Source organism: Rhamphochromis longiceps, linkage group LG9 (assembly GCF_057381845.1).
Source record: "Rhamphochromis longiceps isolate RC_006_pf linkage group LG9, R_longiceps_female_GT1.1, whole genome shotgun sequence".
NCBI lineage: Eukaryota > Metazoa > Chordata > Actinopteri > Cichliformes > Cichlidae > Rhamphochromis > Rhamphochromis longiceps.
The window spans coordinates 30792597-30812312 of NC_140565.1; the positions used below are offsets into that span (position 1 = coordinate 30792597).

At 40.7% G+C, this 19716-nt stretch overlaps 1 protein-coding gene and 1 long non-coding RNA gene across 4 annotated transcripts in view; one reads left to right on the forward strand and one right to left on the reverse strand.

The window, feature by feature from the left end:
• LOC146662539 (uncharacterized) overlaps window positions 1-2926 on the reverse strand; it is a 29801-nt gene extending 26875 nt beyond the window's left edge. Inside the window, exon 1 of the long non-coding RNA XR_014913396.1 lies at window positions 2803-2926. This is a non-coding gene — a long non-coding RNA (uncharacterized LOC146662539). The remainder of the gene's footprint in view (window positions 1-2802) is intronic.
• A 1906-nt stretch (window positions 2927-4832) lies between these two features.
• LOC146662542 (uncharacterized) lies at window positions 4833-18497 on the forward strand. Of its 3 annotated transcripts, XR_014913387.1 has the most exons (5): window positions 4835-4939; window positions 8121-8226; window positions 16193-17041; window positions 17367-18356; window positions 18399-18497. XR_014913387.1 is itself a non-coding variant. In XM_085419234.1 (4 exons), exons 2-4 carry the CDS (start codon window positions 8209-8211, stop codon window positions 18057-18059), a joined length of 1557 nt encoding a protein of 518 aa, XP_085275360.1. In that variant the 5' UTR covers window positions 4833-4939; window positions 8121-8208; the 3' UTR covers window positions 18060-18497. The 3 variants fall into 3 exon arrangements, 2 of the variants coding, with proteins under 2 accessions (XP_085275360.1, XP_085275359.1); XM_085419234.1 differs by having other exon boundaries at window positions 4833-4939; window positions 17370-18497; XM_085419233.1 differs by having other exon boundaries at window positions 17367-18497.
• The last annotated feature ends 1219 nt before the right edge of the window (window positions 18498-19716 follow it).

Below are 19716 nucleotides of genomic sequence, written 5' to 3' on the forward strand. Positions count from 1 at the left end.
TGAAATCATTGTGATACAGAGATTTGGATTCTTGTGCGTGCAATGTGCATGAAGTAGATAAACAAGAAATTTAGTCAAGATTGGATGTACTTCTGTGTTTACCAACTGCTCCAAACTGACTTTATGCTTCATACGTGTCAACTCAGGGAACTCCTGTTGTGACCTCCCCTCTGTGAGCACACACGCACACACACACACACGCACGCACACACACACATGCACACACACACATGCACACACACACATGCACACACAGAAAGAGAGAAACAGAGATCATTAATGCAGAGGATTGCAGCAGCTCTTGTATTTTCACTCTCTGCTGGATTTTAGATGAACAGTCACATAAATCTCGCTCCAAATTATTTGAAAAAAACATCAAAGTATCACAGTATCGTGTTTTTTTGTTAGGGTCAAACTTCTCTTTGGGTAAAAATTAAGCCAACATCCAAGTGTCAAAGGTCGGTTCCAGGATGAAGGTCAAAGGGAAAGTCCCTGGGACGCTTCCGGTTATGTTTCCATCCGGCGTAGTCATCTGACGGGTCCGTGCTATATCGCCCTTCCTGACCCGGACTGGTATAACGTTTTGTAGAAAAGTTTGATCGATTTGCATGTCTGTCTGTGCTGTGCTTTACAAACACTCTTAAAGAAAAACAAACATCAGCCAAACACACGGTTCATCCTGATTGTCAGGTGTCGGCCATCCAGATTCCAGAGGTGCTGTGAAAGGTCATAAAGTTAACACTGTGCTGTAAAAAGAAGGCTGGAGTGCACAGAAACTGGTAGAGATGCAGGTATCTGGTCGTCCTGGGTTCCACAGACTATAAGCTAAAAAGAATAAACACATTAAATTGCTGCACATTTGTAGAATAACATTTGAGATTACTTTAAAAATATTTTTTTATTACATTAAATGTAAAGAGTCAAATGGAAGTCTTTCTAAAGTTATATCATGATATTTATATTATGAAAAGCAGATTTTTGACAATTTAAGGTTTTTACATTTTTAGATAAAATAAACACAAAAAAACAAATAACAAGAACACAAAACTGGCAAACCCAACCAAAACTGACCAAAATCTACTGAAAATACTCCCACACGACAGAACCTCTCCTCTGCCTCTCTGGCTCCATATCTCTCAATAGAACGATCTGTGGTTTGCTATCTCTCACCATCAGAACACTCCACACATCCTGCGAATGACTCACTTCCTTATAAACAGTGTTGGCAAGTTATTTTGAAAAAGTAATTAATTATAGTTACTAGATACTTCTTCAAATAAGTCACTTAGTTAGTAACTGAGTTACAAGATTCTGAAAGTAATGAATTACTTGAAAAGTAACTATAGCGTTACTTTAAAAAAACGTTTAACCCTCTGGGCTCCAGGGGATAATTGGCCATTTTTAACTACTTTTGATTTTACCTCCATATTTCACCTTTACAAACGATTTACTTTGCCGTGTTTGGCATCATTCTTTTCAGCACAACCTCACATGTCTGAATTTACAGTCATGTTCTCATTTTGACATAATGTACTGACACAATTGATCTAAAATCAGACAAAAACATAAAATCCGAGTAGAAAAAGTTATATATTTTACTGTAACCACCACAAACATGTTTAATGAATCACATTTCATAATTTTAAATGCAAATATTAATTGACAATTTTAAAATCATATGCAACAGTTTGTCGATGCAAGGCTGAGGGTGCTTTTGTAAGATCCAGGAAGAGGTGGCTGGAGGAGGGAGAACAAAATTCTGCTTTTTCAGGCTTGAAAAATACAGATCCAAAATCAACTAAATATTAATGGCACTGTCTTTGACAATCCTAGAGAAATTTCACATTTCTGTGCCAAATTCTATACTAAACTGTACAACTCAAACTATAATGAGGATGTCTCAACACTGTTTCTCAATAATATTAAAAACCTAAAAACTATTGTTGTGGAAGATAGAAGTCTCTGTGACAGCCCTCTGACTGTGGAGGAAGTTTGTAATTCTATTTCTGCACTTAAGGCCAACAAATCTCCTGGCACAGATGGTTCAACTGCAGAGTTTTATAAATCATTTACTAATCTCCTGGCTGCGTTCTTACTGCAGGTTTTCTTTCATAGAAAGTATAGAGAATAACACCCTCCCTCCTACTCTTACTCAGGGTCTCATAACACTTATTCCAAAGCCAAACAAAGACTTACTTCTTATTGATAGTTGGAGACCCGTCTGTCTGCTCAATAATGACTATGAGATTATGATTTTAGTACTTACTAACAGAATTAAAGAGGTCTTGGATACAATTATCGATGAGACACAGTCAGGCTTTATAAGAAATAGATACATTTCTAATGACATTAGACTGGTTTTAGATCTACTTGATTACTATGATTTGATATCTGACAATAGCTTCATTCTCTTCCTGGATTTTTAAAAGGCTTTTGATACAATTGAACATCAATTTATGTTCCACTCTTTGGAAAAATTTAGCATTTTTCTGTAAAGCTTCAAAACCTTGTACACAAATGGCAATAGCTCAATTAAAATGACTAACGGCTCCACCCCGAGATTTGACCTGTTATACAAGGAATCACCATAGCTGATAAGGAGCTCATCATCAGCCAGCAAGCTGATGACACCACACTCTTCTTGAAGAATGCAAATCAAATCCGTCCAGCCCTTAGTGTTATTAGTGATTTCTCTGAGGCATCTGGTTTATGTCTAAATCTAAAAAATGTGAATTACTAGCAATTAAAGGCTGCACTGCAAATGCTATCTGTAACATTTCTGTTAAAAAAGAAGTCACATACCCAGGACTGTTAATATCCCAAGACCAAAAGTCAAGATGCTCATCAAACTTCACTCCGATTATACAAAGTGTCGCGGTTCGAATTTTGAGGAAGAGACCTACGACTGAAAGTCCATAGTGGGTCAACACAAAATATTTTATTAAAACACCTATAAATGGTGAAAATAGACACTGCAAAACATCAGGCTCCATCTCCCTCCGCAGGGAGCGCAGACAGAGTCCTCGGAGGTGTTCAAAAAGTGTTTTATTACACACACACAGTACACGTACAGTGTGCGGGGAAGCCTTGATCTTTCGTCTTCTCCTTTCTGCTCTTTACAGAAAGCTTTATAGCCTTTAATGACGTCAGGACAATTCCCAGACCTCCTCTATGTTCAGAACAACAAGACTTTCCCAGAATTAATACCAGATGTTTCCACTCATGTTTCCTGGGAACCTAACCAATAGTGTGTAGAGTGTGTAGTTTTGTGAAATTGTGGGTTCAGGCCAAAGAGAGTTGACTATCCTTATCTGACCTGGGCCTGCCTGGACCTGCAGCCAAGCTGGTGCTTTCTAGAATGTGTTTTATTCTGCGTGCTCTGAAATAACTGATAAATGATACATGATAAACTGATGATAAGCTGATGATAAGTAATACGGACTAATGAAGTAATGATGAAATAATGACAGTGCATGTAAATGATAACACAGTGACAGTAAAATAACATGTTTTTCTTGACAAAAAAAACACAAAAAAAAGTTCAACCAGTGGCTGCAAAGGGATTTATCTCTGAAAGGTAGAGTTTTAATTACTAAAGCTGAAGGGATATCCCGACTGGCATATGCTGCTCTCTCCTTACATCTGGATAAGAAAATTAGTAAAGACATCGACCGCATGCTCTTTAATTTTATATGGAAAAACCATAAGCAGGTCCTCTTAGCGTGGACCCTCATTTATAAACACAACTTCTCACCACACATATAACTCATCTGGAACAACAGAGATATTTTATTTCTTTTATTATCACTTTTCCTGGAAACTTGGGTCCAAAATGGGATCCTATTGGTGGCTCAGCTGGTTAATAAAGAGGGAGTACGACTTACTTACAATGAATCCCTTACACTATATAATTTCCCGTAAGTGTTTGGGAATTCTCAATGGTGCTTGGTGCCATACCCTCAGGTACTTTAATGTTATATAAAAACACTGACAGTTCAATATCTACCTCAGTCACTCTCTCTGATCCAGCTGAGTCAGCAGTGGGAAAAATCTGCTTTTCACAGGAACTTGGTAACAGCAATAAGAGAATACGTAGTTTATTCCAAGAAGATATCATGTCTCTCCCATATACATAATATCTTACTGGAACCAACATGTTCCAGATATCACCTGGAAGACCGTCTGGATGATCCCATAAATATCTAATTGTAAACAAGGTGAAGGAAATCTCATATAAAATTCTTCATAAATGTTACCCAGCCAGTCACTATATGGTAACATTTAAAAGACACATAAATACTAATTGAACTTTCTGTGGGGATCATCCAGAAACTGTAGCACATCTTTTTTGGTACTGTTCCTCTACACAGAGATTCTGGAAGAATTTAGCAGTTTTGTTATTGTCCATATTTTAAGGGAGTTTTCTTAATGATGGGGAAATGTTTTATTCTGTTTCTTTAAGTTCACCAGGAAGAATGATAAATGTTTTTTATTATACATTTCTTAATACGTTTAGCTAAATGTTCTATCCATAAATGTAAGTTTATTAATAAAACACCATATTTCTGCTTTTTTATAAGGATATGGAATAGTACATACAATCAATATCAGACTCAACCAACAAAAAGGAACAATATTTATATATGTTGATTTTTGCACGTACTCATATAATTATTTTTTTTTTACCCCCGGTTCTGTATGTTCATGTTCTGTTCTTTCTTAAACTTCATCTGTTTGTATGTTGTATACTTATTGTGTTTCAATAAAGTTCAGTAAAAAAGTACGTTCTAAATGAAGCTTCAGACGTCACTAATCACGTGACTCTGGCCAAACGAATCAAGCCTCGACACGGTGCTTCTGAAGCAGCATGTTTATCTTTCTGACACACGCACCGGAGCGTCAGCTTCAAGCGGACCATCGCTACCTCTCACATCTAAAGGTAAGTGTCAAGGTAACTTTGAACTGAGTTCAGTCAATCTCGAGTTTTTCGAAGTTTTCTGAATGAAGTTTTCTGTTGCTCTCTGTGAGAGGAGACCGTTAAAGGCGAGGCTCTCCAGAGTGTAGCAAAACAGGAGACCACAGCTGCTGGGTGTAAGTGTGCAAACGAATATATTAGAAGTGCAAGTGAGCCACGAGTAAAGAAAGGTCAAGTTTCGTGAGTTGTTTTTCTCACCACTGATCACGCGCTCAACACTCTACACATACTTGCATCACACGCGCGCTCTCAAGCATCAGTATGTACAATTCTGGGCGTCACGTGAGTTGCAGGCGTTACCATATAACGGAAATCTCCATTGTTCTGTAGCTGAAGGCTTTTCAGTGAGTTTTTTGGACATCCTGATAATAATGAATTACAGTAGTGCAGCCTGGAAGTAATAAATGCATGAACTAGTTTTTCAGCGTCACTCTGAGACAGGATATTTCTAATTTTAGAGATGTTGCGCAAATGGAAGAACGCAGTCTTGCATATTTGTTTAATATGTGCATTGAAGGACATGTCCTGGTCAAAAATGACTCCAAGGTTCCTCACAGTGTTACTGGAGGCCAAGGTAATGCCATCCAGAGTAAGAATCTGGTTAGATACCATATTTCTAAGCTTTTCAGGGCCGAGTACAATAACCTCAGTTTTATCTGAATTAAGAAGCAGAAAGTTAGCGGCCATCCAGGTCTTTATGTCTTTAAGACATTCCTGCAGTTAATCGACCTCTGTTGGGGGTAGCGTTCAGATAGCTGCTCTGCTCTATGTTGGTACAGGGCATTGAAGATGATAACAGTGGGTGGATTATATTCTTAAACTTAGTTACAGCGCTTTCAGAAAGACATCTACTTTGATAAAGTCTACTCTCCACCGCTGTGTAATCAATTATTGTAAATGTAAATGTTATCAGGAAATGATCAGACAGGAGAGGGTTTTCAGGAAACACTGTTAAATGTTCAGTTTCTATGCCATATGTTAAAACAAGATCTAGAGTGTGATTAAAGTGGTGGGTGGCTTCTTTTACATTTTGAGAGAAGCCAATTGAGTCTAATAACAGATTAAATGCCATGCTGAGGCTGTAATTTTTAGCATCTACATGGATGTTAAAATCACCCACAATAATTGTTTTATCTGAGCTCAGAACTAAATTAGATATAAAGTCTGAGAAATCAGACAAACTCTGTGTAAGGCCCAGGTGGACGATAGATGATAACAAGTAAGACTGGTTTTACAGCTGGGGTGGACAATGTTAAGCATCAGGCTTTCAAATGAATTGAAAGTCTGTCTTGGTCTTTCATTAATTAATAGGCTAGTGTGAAAAATTGCTGCCACACCGCCCCCTCGGCCTGTGCTTCGAGATTTCTGGTAGTTAGAATGACTCGGGGGTGTTGATTCATTTAAACTAACATAATCATCCTGCTGCAACCAGGTTTCTGTAAGGCAGAGTAAATCAATTTGTTGATCAATTATTAAGTCATGTACTAACAGAGACTTTGAGGAGAGAGACGTAATATTTAATAATCCACATTTCACTGTTTTACTCTTTGGTTCAGATGTGGATACTGTATTGTTCTTTCTTTGTAATTGTTTATGTTTAAGTTGTTTGTTTCTGGTTTTTAGTTTGTTTTTGTCTTTTTGGAAGCTGACACAGTCTCTATGGAGATGGGTTTTTGGGGGGGTAGCAGGAGGAGAGAAGCTGCAGAGAGGCGTGTAAGACTGCAACTCTGCTTCCTGGTCCCAACTCTGGATAGTCATATTTTGGGGGGTTTAATAAATTTGTCCATATTTCTAGAAATGAGAGCTGCTCCATCCAAAGTGGGATGGATGCCGTCTCTCCTAACAAGATCAGGTTTCCTCCAGAAGGTTTGCCAATTATCTATGAAGCCCACATCATTTCTGGGACACCACTCAGACAGCCAGCAATTTAAGGAGAACATGCGGCTAAACATGTCACTCCTGGTCTGATTGGGGAGGGGACCAGAGAAAACTACAGAGTCCGACATTGTTTTGGCAAAGTTGCACACCGATTCAATATTGATTTTAGTGACCACCGATTGGTGTAACCGGGTGTCATTACTGCTGATGTGAATTATGATCTTACTGAATTTATGTTTACCCTTAGCCAGCAGTTTTAAATTTCCTTCAATGTCGCCTGCTCTGGCCCCTGGAAGACAATTGACTATGGTTGCTGGTGTCTCTAGCTTCACATGTCTGAGAACAGAATCACCAATTACCAGAGTTCGACCCCCGGCGGGTGTGTCGCCGAGTGGGGGAAAACGGTTAGACACATGAACGGGTTGGTGGTGTACCTGGAGCTTCTGTTTAGGACTATGCTTCCTCCTCACCGTCACCCAGCCGCCCTCTTTCCCCAGCTGCTTGGGGTCTGCCGGGGAACAGCTAGCGGGGCCTACGCTATCTTCGGCTGCACCAGCTACAGGGGCCTGGCTAGCTATGGGTGAATGAAGGGTGCGAAGCCTCCTGAGTCTCCAATTCAGTAATCCTGGCCTCCAGCGCTGCAAATATGCTACATTTGTTACAGATATCATTACTGCTAAAGGAGGCCGAGGAGTAACTAAACATCTGACACAATGAGCAAGAAAGTGCAGGAGGGACAGGTGAAGTAGCCATGGTGCTAACGAGTCGGCTACGAGCTAAGCTAGCGAAACAGTACAGAGAAAGTGAGTGAATACTTTGGCTATAAATTAGGTAGTGAGTACACAGAAAGTGTGCTTCGGATGAAGCACGTGAAGATTATACTATGAAAAAGAATGTATTTAAAAGTTGTTAATTAAATTGCTAAGCAAATAAGCTACTCAGAAACACCACTGTGTTTGAGCAGGAACAGGAAGTGATACTCTACCGCAGAGCGAGCGAACACCAAGTGACAGCGCCACCAAGAGTCTTATCGTTGCAAATCGGTGTGTCGGCCCACTGGGCATTTGATTCTAATAACAGGCCTCAGTCTCTCCTGCTACTGGTCTGCCATACTGCTAAATTTGGTATCCGTGCTCAAACCTTTTGTGTCTGTTTGCCCACTTGGGGAAGCAAAATTTTTTTGTTTTTTGTTGTCAGATGAACATATGAGACACTTTGACTCTTCAGTGCAGTGTGGAGCCTAACAAAGATCTGTTTTGTGTCCCAGCTGATCAGCAGGAGGAGAAGAGTCTGACGGAGCAGCAGAGGAACATTTTCAGCTACTTGGACTCAGCTCAGCCACTACAGAGAAAACAATGAGCTCAACACAGAAGGTGACAGACAGAGCAGGGCGATATGACCAAAAATATTTATCACGATATACATTTGAAAATTTGCGATAACAATATAACTGACGATATAATTGATGCAAGACAAAATACTTTACAACTCCACAACTTTATTAGTGCAAAAAAAACCCCATCAATGTATTTGCACTTAAACAAGTATGGGCTCAAAATGTGGTCATAAATATTTTGTACTTGTAAAAAAGATTTGTATGTGTAAAAAAGATTTTTGTATGTGTAAAAAAGATTTGTGTGTGCGTAAAAAAGATTTGTGTGTGCGTAAAAAAGATTTGTGTGCGGACTTAGAAAAAAACCCCCTGCAAGTTACAAGTGCGGATTTTGACCCTATTTTTCTTCCTTTCATCTGATTGGTCAATGTCATGTCAATCACAAATGTAACAATCAGATGAAAGGAAGAAAAATAGGGTCAAAATCCGCACTTGTAACTTGCAGGGGTTTTTTTTCTAAGTCCGCACACAAATCTTTTTTACGCACACACAAATCTTTTTTACAAGTACAAAATATTTATGACCACATTTTGAGCCCATAAACAAGCAGCTGTTTTTTATGTGTATTAAAATTATATAAAAATTTAACAGTGCAAATGCAAATGTCAGCCAATTTCCTCTGGAAATGCCTTTTGGTTAAACTGTCAGCAAGCAATTTGCATTTGCACTGTTACATTTTTATATAACTTTAATGCACATAAAAAACAGCTGCTTGTTTAAGTGAAAATACATTGATGGATTTTTTGCACTAATAAAGTTATGGAGTTGTAAAGTATTTTGTCTAGTGTCAATTACATCGTCAGTTATATCGTTATCGCAAATTTCCAAATGTATATCGTGATAAATATTTTTGGTCATATCGCCCTGCTCTACTTTCATGTGTTACTGTTTAGGCTTAAATTGGTTTGATGTTTGGTGCCTTTTTCTTAATGTAAAAAAACCCTCAGGTTACAATCAGACATTTTTCTTCACTGAACCAAGCTGGTCATTTTACCAGCTCAGCTCTAATTCATATGACAGATAATTTATGGTATAAACATCTAGATGATGGGAAAGTGGTATTCTTGGACTTTAGTGCTGCATTTGATTTGATAAATGATGTAAAAAAAAACCTTAGGTTACAATCAGACATTTTTCTTGCATTTGATTTGATAAATTTTGATCTTTTGATTGATAAACTAAAATGTTATGGATTTTCACCAGCTGCTTTGTGCTGGAAAAAAAAGTTATTTGGACAGAAGATAGCAGAAGGTTTATTGTAATGGTTATTTCTCAGTTATGAACTGCGGTTTACCCCAAGGCAGCTGCCTCGCTCCACTTCTCTATTCAGTTTTCACTGACGATCTGCAATATGTCTTGGCTTAATCTTGGGTATGCCAATGATTCCACCATGTTTTATTCAGCCAGTGACAATTCTGAATTGACCAACGTGTCACAACAAAATTTGCTGAATGTGTTTGACTGGATAAGTAAAAACAACATGATTTTAAATGTATCTAAATCCAAATCTATGTTAATTAGAAGCAGATTAGTCAACAGCCCACAACTGAGTCTTTCCATAGCCAGTGTTAGAACACGTCACCCAGATGAAACTACTCGGCGTTACCATAAATCACCACCTTTCATGGTCTCAGCACATCGATTGTTTTTAAGAAAACAGGACAAGGCATAGCTATGGCTATGAAATGCTCTTTCTGTATCACTTCTTCAATTATGAAAGATGTCATTAATGCACTAGTAATGTCTCATCTGGAGTATTGTTCAATCATTTGGTCAGCAGCTAATAAGACAGATCTTAACAGACTTCAGTTAGTCCAGAATAAGGCGTCCAGATTAGTGTTAAGATGTTCATACTATAATAATATTGATAAAATGCATAATCAACTTTCTTGGCTTCCTGTACAGACTAAAATATTCTATGGCTTACTTGTATTTAGGGCTGCTCGATTATGGCAAAAATGATAATCACGATTATTTTCTTTTTTTTTTTTTTTTTTTTTTTTTTAAATAGGACAGGGGGAATGAATGAGAGAAAGAGGGGGAGAGAAAGAAAGAAAACCAAAGGGGAGAAGAGACGGTGAGAAGGGGGGGGAAGAGAGAGAAAAAAAAAGAACTCCTGGGTCACCTGTATGGAGAGAAAAAAAAAAAACAAACAAACAAAAAAAACAAACAGAGGAGACAGCAAACAACAAAGAGCAACATAATAATAGAGAAAACAAAGCACCATCACAATAAACTAGCTAGTCATAGATATCAATATTTACTAAATAATAAACGATATTGTGCAGCACGCAAGATAGACAGCGCACAGTGTGCTTTGAGGCAGCAGCCAAGAAAGCTTTAGTCCGCGTCTGTGAATACCCATGTGTGCATACCTGTGTGGATCAGCATGCTTGCATTCCAAAGGTTTCTCCATGTAATGATCTGCTAGGGAGTGTGGGGGGGCCACAGCCCTGTCCTCCAGGGTGTGAAGCAGGTATGGAGGAGATCAAAACTCCAGACATCCAGAGGCCCCCAGAACACAAGAGACCAAGGAAGACCAACAGAGGGGCAGCCGCACCACTGTTCCAGTAAGAGCTGAGGAGAGTCCCAGATGAGGGCTCGCCCAGCAGCCGCGGAGCAGAAGTCAGGGGGAGTTGCAGTGACGCGCCCGTGAGCTCCGCCGGTCCCCAGCTGCGCCTGAGTGACCGAGCCCCAGGCCGAGAGGCCGGGGGCACCCCACCTCCAAAGGGGCCCGAGCGAGCCCCAGGCCCCAGGCCCCGACAAGCGGCCGCCAAGGAGTGAGCCGGTGTGTACCCGGACGCCCACCCCCAGACACAAAGAACCACCAACACACCGACACCTGAGGGAGTCCGCCACCGGCAGGGGAAGTGGTGGTGGGTGGAGATAGGCCTCCAAACCTTGGAGGGCCTGAGGTGTCCCCAGAGAGGTGGCGTCTGATACCCAACCTGACATATAGACACAGACATACAGGCACACACAGACACAAACATCCATTCCCACCCTCATGCTCTCATATGCACTCACTCCACACTCAACCAACGTGGAGACAGACATAAAGAGACGCTGTACACACAATCACACTCCCCAAGCGTACTCTACAAACCGGGTCTAGGTACCCTTGCCCCTGGAGGGGGGAATTGCACCCAGACCCAGGTGGTGTTACCCTTTTCCCTGCGGTGGGGAGAGGCAGACCACCCCGACTCCGCAGCAGCAGGGAGGCCCCACACCCCAGACCGCAGTCGGACGGCCAACTCCTCCTACTAGCCCTCCCGCTCCAGCAGGCCGCAGAGAATGGGGGTGGGAGAAGACTCCAAACCTCCCTCCACCCGCTCATTGTAGTGTTGATGCATATGTGTTCTAAGGTGCAATTAAAACCCAGGAGGGCATGGAGCTACCTGCCAAGGAGCAGCAGGTAAGCGCATAGTCCCTCCTGCTAGCCCTCAATGACTAAGTGTATTTAAAATTGAGAGGTGGGCAACGACGTCAGGGGTGAGGTATACACCCTGATGGTGATTTGGACTCCGTGATTGTGCCCACCCCCAAGATCCTATATGTATGTGTAATGAGAATGTGAATAATGTGAATGTCTAAGTTGTGGGATAAAATTGAGGCAGAGGCAGCCAGAAGGGGACAGGGGGGGGGGTAGCCTCCTCTGCACCCTGGTGACATACCCCCACTCCAAGGCCCTGCATGTGTGGGTGGTTGTGGAGGAGCGGGAAGAGGGAGGCAGCTGGAGATGGGGAGGGAAGGAAGGGAGGGGCAAGTAACCCCTCCCTGGGGCCAGCTCCCCCGCTGACCCCAGTAGGCACCCCCACCCTCCGCGACCCGCCAGGGAAGGGGGGCCCAGGCCCATCAGACCGGGGCCCAGTGCAGTAGCGCTCCCCGGCTCCACAGAGCCCTGGACAGTCCACCCAACCCCACCACAGAGAAAACTGCACCCACCCCACCATCCACACATCTTCCAGACTACATAAGACGGTAAACGCCCAGGCTGAGATCTTCCTCCACCTCTCCTGTATCTCCCCCTCCTGCAGAGAGTTCCTGAAGAGAAGAAAGCTCCTGCAAGATGTGACCATCCCCCCCACCAGTTGAAGAGCCCCCCAGGCGGCTCGACGCACCGGCGGCACCCTGCTCCAGCTAATTGTTTCACACTATATTTAAACCATTCCCATTTACTGACATTAGTCATGCTCATATTGTTAATTTCTGATTTAAGTTCTTTAACTTGTTTACAGAAGTCTTCGTTTTGTAATAAACTATTGTTAAATTTCCATATGTTGTCAGATCTTTGTTGTTTACGTAGAGATAATAAGAGACTTATCAGACAATGATCAGTAAGTGGGGTTGACTGGGTCTCACATTTCGTAACATATGATGATACTGTTTGGGAGACAAGCCAATAATCTAATCTTGAACATACGTTTTTATTTGATGGACTAAACCAAGTATATTTCTTCGTATTTGGGTTTGTCATCCTCCAATAATCGATCATATTGGTTGTCGTACAAAAGTCACAAATAATGCTATCGTGTTCTGGTTGATTTCCTCTTTGTGGTTGTCTGTCAAGCCATGAGTTAGGAGCCAGGTTAAAATCGCCTCCGGTTATCACCTGGGTAGAACCATATGTAGTAGGGCTGCTCGATTATGGCAAAAATGATAATCACGATTATTTTCACTGAAATTGAGATCTCGATTATTTGACGATATTTATTTAACCCTTGAAGACCTACCATAGAACCAAGTCCGCCAGAGCTTATATTTTTTTTTACATGTTGTAGTGCCATTTGTGGGAGCATTTCAAGTTGCTATACATCAATACAACTGTTATAGCCCATATTTTAATAACATGTATGCATTAAGTCCATAGTAACTACATTAATTGCAAAAAAGTGCAATAAACTACAAATAAAATTGAAAATCGTTTTTGTTTTGTTACATATATTTCTACTTGGAGAAATTTAAGAAGCTTATCCCTCAAAACTTTAAATACAAAAAAGTTGCAAAAAATAGTTTACAACAGGAAATTTATTTTGAGTGTCTTCATAGTTTTATTTTGGAGATACAGCAATTTTTATATACTGCAGGAAAAACAAAAAACAATCCTATGATGCAAATTTGCAAAGAAAACAGCTTGTGCATCAAAATAAACTATTTAAAGCAGTGCAATTCGAGTTTTAAGCATCCCAGCAACTATTCAGAAAAGTATAGAGTTAAACATGACTTATAAAAACATCAGTATTGGCTTTTAAGGCCTACAAGTAAAAAACTTCATTTTCCGCGAAAATGACGTCACTTCCTGTTTCGGGCAGGAAATGACGTACATGCGATAGTTCGCGTTGACGTCTTGTTCAATGTGGGAAGTGTTATGAACAGCTGATTGGATCGGCAAAGCGTGTTTCTGGAATATTATGTTTTTGTTCCTGCAAGCGCTTTTTATGCAATTTTTGCAAAGCTATATGTGGAAGGAAACCGTGACAGAGGACAAGCTGATGGCATAAGATGTAAGTACAACTCCTCCGGTTTCATATGCAAAAAAAATTATTGCGCTAGCTTACGCGGTTCAGGTTCTACAGGGATTTAAAAATAGTTACGCAAAACGGAGCGTGCTGCTCTGACCGGCTTTAAAGGGTTAACAATAACAATGTATTGAATAATGACTTTAAAAAAATAATATAAAATAGTGTGCAAATACTGATAACAGCGCAAATGTTTGCAATATAAAAAATAAATGAAAAATGTAAACATCTATGTTTAGTGAACTTTGCAGTGTTGCTCTGTGGTGCAGCTACGACACCGTAGCAAAGTTTACACACTGTCTACTTGATCCACGTCTGACTCCGCGAACCCATAATGTTTCCACACCACTGAAGTTTTTTTTTTTTTTTACCTCTCTTTTCAACCAACGGCAGTCACTCTTCTTTCCAAATAAGCTCTGCTTAACTTTCCGAGCTTCCCTCGGTCCTCTTAATTGTTGTGACGTCTGTTCGAAATGCAGAGAGGTGCGCTCGATTTGCCACACGGAGCAGCGCGAGAGTAAAGCACGAGGGAGGTGCTAATAATCGGCTCAGTCATTTTTAATGATCGCTGAAAGCCCAGATCGTAATTGTGATTAAAATGCGATTAATTGAGCAGCCCTACTTGTATTTATAAAGAAAGCAATTCTGTTAAACACACCACATTTATTTCTGCTCAGCTGCAGTATCCAGATGAAATACATAATCATATTACACAGTTTTCAGCAAACTGCAATTTAGTAAATGCTCGAGTTAAAAGTAACTTTTAGAGCAACGTTTAAGTGGAATAAATTGCCTTATAACATTAGAGAATTATTCAAACTATTCAGAACTTCAATGAACACTTAACTATGGAAGCCCGTTTCCGCCACTAAAAAAAAAAAAAAAAGGATCCATAACTCAAAATTTCGAGTTAATTTCTCGAAATTTCGACATATTAACTTGAAATTTCGACATACACTCAACAAAAATATAAACGCAACACCTTTGTTACTGCTCCAATTCCCCATGGGATGGACGTAGAGACCTAAAATTCATTCCAGATACACAATATAACCATCCCTCCCAAACAGTGGTCACAAATCAGTCCAAATGTGTGGTAGTGGGCACATCTGCTATATTGAGATAATCCATCCCACCTCACAGGTGTGCCACATCAGGATGCTGATCTGACATCATGAGTAGTGCACAGGTGTACCTCAGACTGCCCACAACAAAAGGCCACCCTGGAATGTGCAGTTTTGTCTCACAGCAAAATGCCACAGATGCCACAAGCAATGAGGGAGCGTGCAATTGGCATGCTGACAGCAGGAATGTCAACCAGATCTGTCGCCCGTGCATTGAATGTTCATTTCTCAACCATAAGCCGTCTCCACAGGCGTTTCAGAGAATATGGCAGCACATCCAACCGGCCTCACAACCGCAGACCTCGTGTAACCACACCAGCCCAGGACCTCCACATCCAGCAGGTTCACCTCCAAGATCGTCTGAGACCAGCCACCCAGACAGCTGCTGGAACAATTGGTTTGCACAACCAAACAATTTCTGCACAAACTGTCAGAAACCGTCTCAGGGACGCTCAACTGCATGCCCGTCGTCCTCATCGGGGTCTTGACCTGACTCCAGCTCGTCGCCGTAACAGACTTGTGTGGGCAAATGCTCACATTCGATGGCGTCTGGCACATTGGAGAGGTGTGCGCTTCACGGATGAATCATGGTTCACATTGTTCAGGGCAGATGGCAGCTGAGAATGTCCCAGTTCTTGCATGGCCAGCATACTCACCGGACATGTCACCCATTGAGCATGTTCGGGATGTGCTTGACCTGAAATTTGTGTAATGTGCCTGAATGTTATTGATATTATTATTATTATTATTATTATTGATTGCTTATATTTTAACAATTGTGAAACCTCACTGTGGATGTAAGAGCCAAATTATGTGGATATCTTGAATCCACTTTATTGTATAATATTTTATGTGATAGTATTTGACGGAAGATGAGCAACATCTGTTGTGGAAGCTAATGGGGTTCTTTTTGAATAAACAAATAAACAAACATACGATTTATTATCACTGAATAATTATGTATAAATCTATAAAAATTAAAGAAATATGTAATAGGAAACGCACACATTTTTATATTATAAAATAATATAAAAGTGTGTGTGTGTGTGTGTGTGTGTGTGTACACAATCAGGAGGGATGGGGATGATTTTAGTGTTTGAACAGTCATGAATTATTTTTAACAGCAGGTTGGATGTAATGTGTTAGAACTACCAGCAGGTGGGGATAAGAGACCTTTAAGGTGTTTGGTGCCACACTCCACCTTCAGGTTTAAAACTAGTGTTAATGGAGGGAGTTTGAAGGTTGAGTTTGTTCCACGACTGCATTTCACTCACTGCCTCTGTTTGTATCTCTGTCACTGCAGGACCAACATGGAGCGAGAAGTCAGCGCTCTCAGGAGGCCGACAAACCTCAACCAAGAAAGAGAGAGAAAACATACACCTGTGACGAGTGTGGGAAGGATTTTACTTTGAAGGCTAATCTAAAACAGCATCAGGTCGTCCACACTGGAGAGAGACCGTTCAGCTGTGACTTGTGTGGAAAGTCTTTTTCCTGGAAGGATTCCCTAAAACAACACCAACTCATCCACAGTGGAGTTAAAGCGTACAGCTGTGATCAGTGTAGCAGAGCTTTTACTCACAGTAGCAGCTTACAGAAGCATCTACTTACCCACTCTGGAATTAAGCCATACAGCTGTGACGAGTGTGGGAAGGAGTTTGCTAGGAAGGATAAACTAAAACAGCATCAGGTCATCCACACTGGAGAGAGACCGTTCAGCTGTGAGTTGTGTGGAAAGTCTTTTTCCTTGAAGCGTTACCTAAAAGGACACCATCTCATCCACAGTGGAGTTAAAGCGTACAGCTGTGATCAGTGTGGCAGAGCTTTTACTCACAGTAGCAACTTACAGAGTCATCTAGTTACCCACTCTGGAATTAAGGCGTACAGCTGTGACATCTGTGGAAAAACTTTCAGCCAGAGAGGGAAACGAAATATACACCTACGCATTCACACCAGACATGATGTGTACAGCTGTGAACAGTGTGGCAAAGAGTTTATAACACACACACAGTTACAACAACACATGTTTATCCACACTGAGGAGAGACCTTATAAATGTGACCTGTGTGAGAAGACTTTTAAAGCTCCACATTACCTGAGACTACACCAACAGATCCACACCAGAAAGAGACTCAACAAGTGCAGTTACTGTGAGGTATGTATTTATATTGTTATCTTGTCATTTTAGCCTGACTGTTTGGAACAACTCTGCTCGTTAAACTGTGTTAGCATGTTAGCAATTCAACTGCATGGAAAAGCAGCTCTGAGTGATTATTCAGATTTTCATGTCAGTTATGATTTTAGTATTACTGTAGTATTATGGTGGTAGTATTGTAGTTATTGCAGCCCAGTAAACTGAGTGTGTTAACTGAAACAGTCAAATGTAATTGGACGTCTGCAGAGATGCTCTTTATTTCAGGCGACGTTCAGGATAAAAGTGTTGAAGGACTGACTTACACTGTCTTTGTGTCTTTGTTTAGAAGCAGAGCGACACAGATGGATCCAGTTCTCAACCCTGTCATCACCGTGGTGGTGGGAAAGACTTTCGTTGTGACCTTTGTGGAAAAACTTTCAGTCAGCAAGCCACCCTAAAAACACATCAACGTAGACACACTGGAGACAAACTGAAATACTGCAAAGAATGTGGGAGAAGCTTCACCACATCAGGTGCATTAAAACGGCATGAACTGATTCACAGTGGGGTTAAAAAGCACCTCTGTGATCAGTGTGGGTCATCCTTCACCACTGCATGTAAGCTTAAAACACACAAACGAGTCCACACAGGAGAGAAACCATACAAGTGCAGACACTGTGACAGAAGCTTCTCAGATTCAGGTAATCGTTACTATCATGAACGTGCACACATGGAAGGAAACTACAGCTGTGACCAGTGTGACAAGAGCTTCAGGAATCTCAGTTCATACTCCACACACAAACGATCCCACGTTACTAATAAACTGTTTCACTGTTACCAATGTGCCAAAACATTCACCTCATTGTCTGCTCTCTGCAAACATCAGCGTGATCACTCAGGGCTGAAATCACTCCCATCACTGGATCACAGTGAATCTGCAGAGACAGAAAGATCCTCTGGTTTCAGTGTCAGACTCAAAAAGCTTGAGATCAGGCTCCACAGAGTTCAGATAGAATCATTTAAACTTGTGTTGAACTGAACTGGTTGCTGGGCTGAACTTCTACATAATACAGATTTACATGGGATCTTATTTTCTGTCGTTTTACTGAGTCAGTTTTGTCCTTTTTTCTCTGTCCTGGTTTTGCTCGTCTGTAAATAATTGAAACTCAGTCCAATAGTTCATTGTTCTCCAGCAAAACGTTTTGGAAACTCATGTTTAACCTTTAAACTCTGACATGTTTTAGCACACAAGGCTTCATCGGGGAGTTCACTCATGATTGGACCATGAGAATAAAGGTTTTTAGTTCTTTCAAAGAGAGTCTTGGAGGTGTTTGATGTTTCTGTTTTTTCTACATAAAGGAAAAAACTATTTTTCTAGCTTTATGTAGTGTGGAAGTTTTTAATGTTTCTTTCATCTGTGATGTTCTTGAATGTGTTCACATGAAGATGGTACAAATAAACTGTCCTTTTAGTTTTAGCTCCTAATTTATTCATTATTTATGGATGTAGCACAGCAGCAGTGTCTTGATTAACACATGGAGGGCTCGGGGTCTGATGGTAAATAATGTTTTGTGTCCTTGTACACATCATACAGCTCAGCTGTTCCACAGATGTCAGGTTTACACAGTGGGATGGTTTGTAAGAACGCAGCTCTCCTGTGGATAAATCCTTACTCTTAGCCTCAGGACCTCACACAGTCCCAGCAGGTTTGGTCAGAAGATTTATCCCTTATACCAAAACGTCACTGAGTCTCCTGGTTGAACTGGCTGCATGCATCTCTGAATGTAAATTGGTGCACTATTAATAGATCACTCTTGAACGGTATCGTCACCCTAATTTGCCCACTTAGTAAATCTCACTCATGACCAAGAAATTGAAATAAATCTTGTTTCCCTGCTGGATAGTGATCCACTGTAACTCTGCTCCTCCTTCCTGTTTAGGATTTCTGTGGCTGAAGTAAAATTCCCTCCATCCATCACTTATCCCAGCTAACCCAAAGTAAAAGAAAGTTTTGCTCATCTTAACAAAGAATTACAATAATGGGCATTACCAATGCAAACTGAATAATACAGAAGATGAAAGAAGAGACTTTGATCAGTTAATAAAGCTCATGATCTTGATTCATTGTGGCTGCTACACAGATACTTCTGGGTCACTTCTCTCAGTTAGGAGCCTTCCTCACCAAACTGACTGTTGGACCACACCCCTGGTTTCATGAGAAATTGTTTCAGCCACAATTTCTCTTCCTGTATTTCAGAGTAAAGACTGAAGTGACAAATGGAAACATGTTTAAAAAACACAATGTGAGAGAGACGTTGAGGTCCTTAGAAGTTACCCTGGGTTTTTCTGTCACCCTGCTAGATGTTACACACCTTGTTATTGGACTGATTTCTAAATTAAATGCGACGTAATATTTGCTCTTGTTTTGTTTCTCCTGTACAGAACCTTGCAGTACAACAGAAACCTAAAAACATTATTTGTAGTTGTTATTCTTAGTTGTTCTGCTGCCTAAATACCACAGGGTGTAATTATGAAGTTATTGAGCTGCACATACTTTACGACCTGCTTAAGTTCGAGGTCACAGCGTCTGTAGAGCAGCTGGAACATAATGAAGTCTACAAGGTTAAAGTTTTATCTTCACTTGTTGTTCTCTCTGCTGCTTGGTTTGATGGATCTGAGAGCTTTTGTTTTTATTA

Excerpts from the sequence above, each read along its gene's own strand:
- LOC146662542 (XM_085419233.1), top strand. Across the intron at positions 17,042-17,366 it reads ACAAGTGCAGTTACTGTGAG|AAGCAGAGCGACACAGATGG; the intron begins GTATGTATTTAT and ends GTCTTTGTTTAG.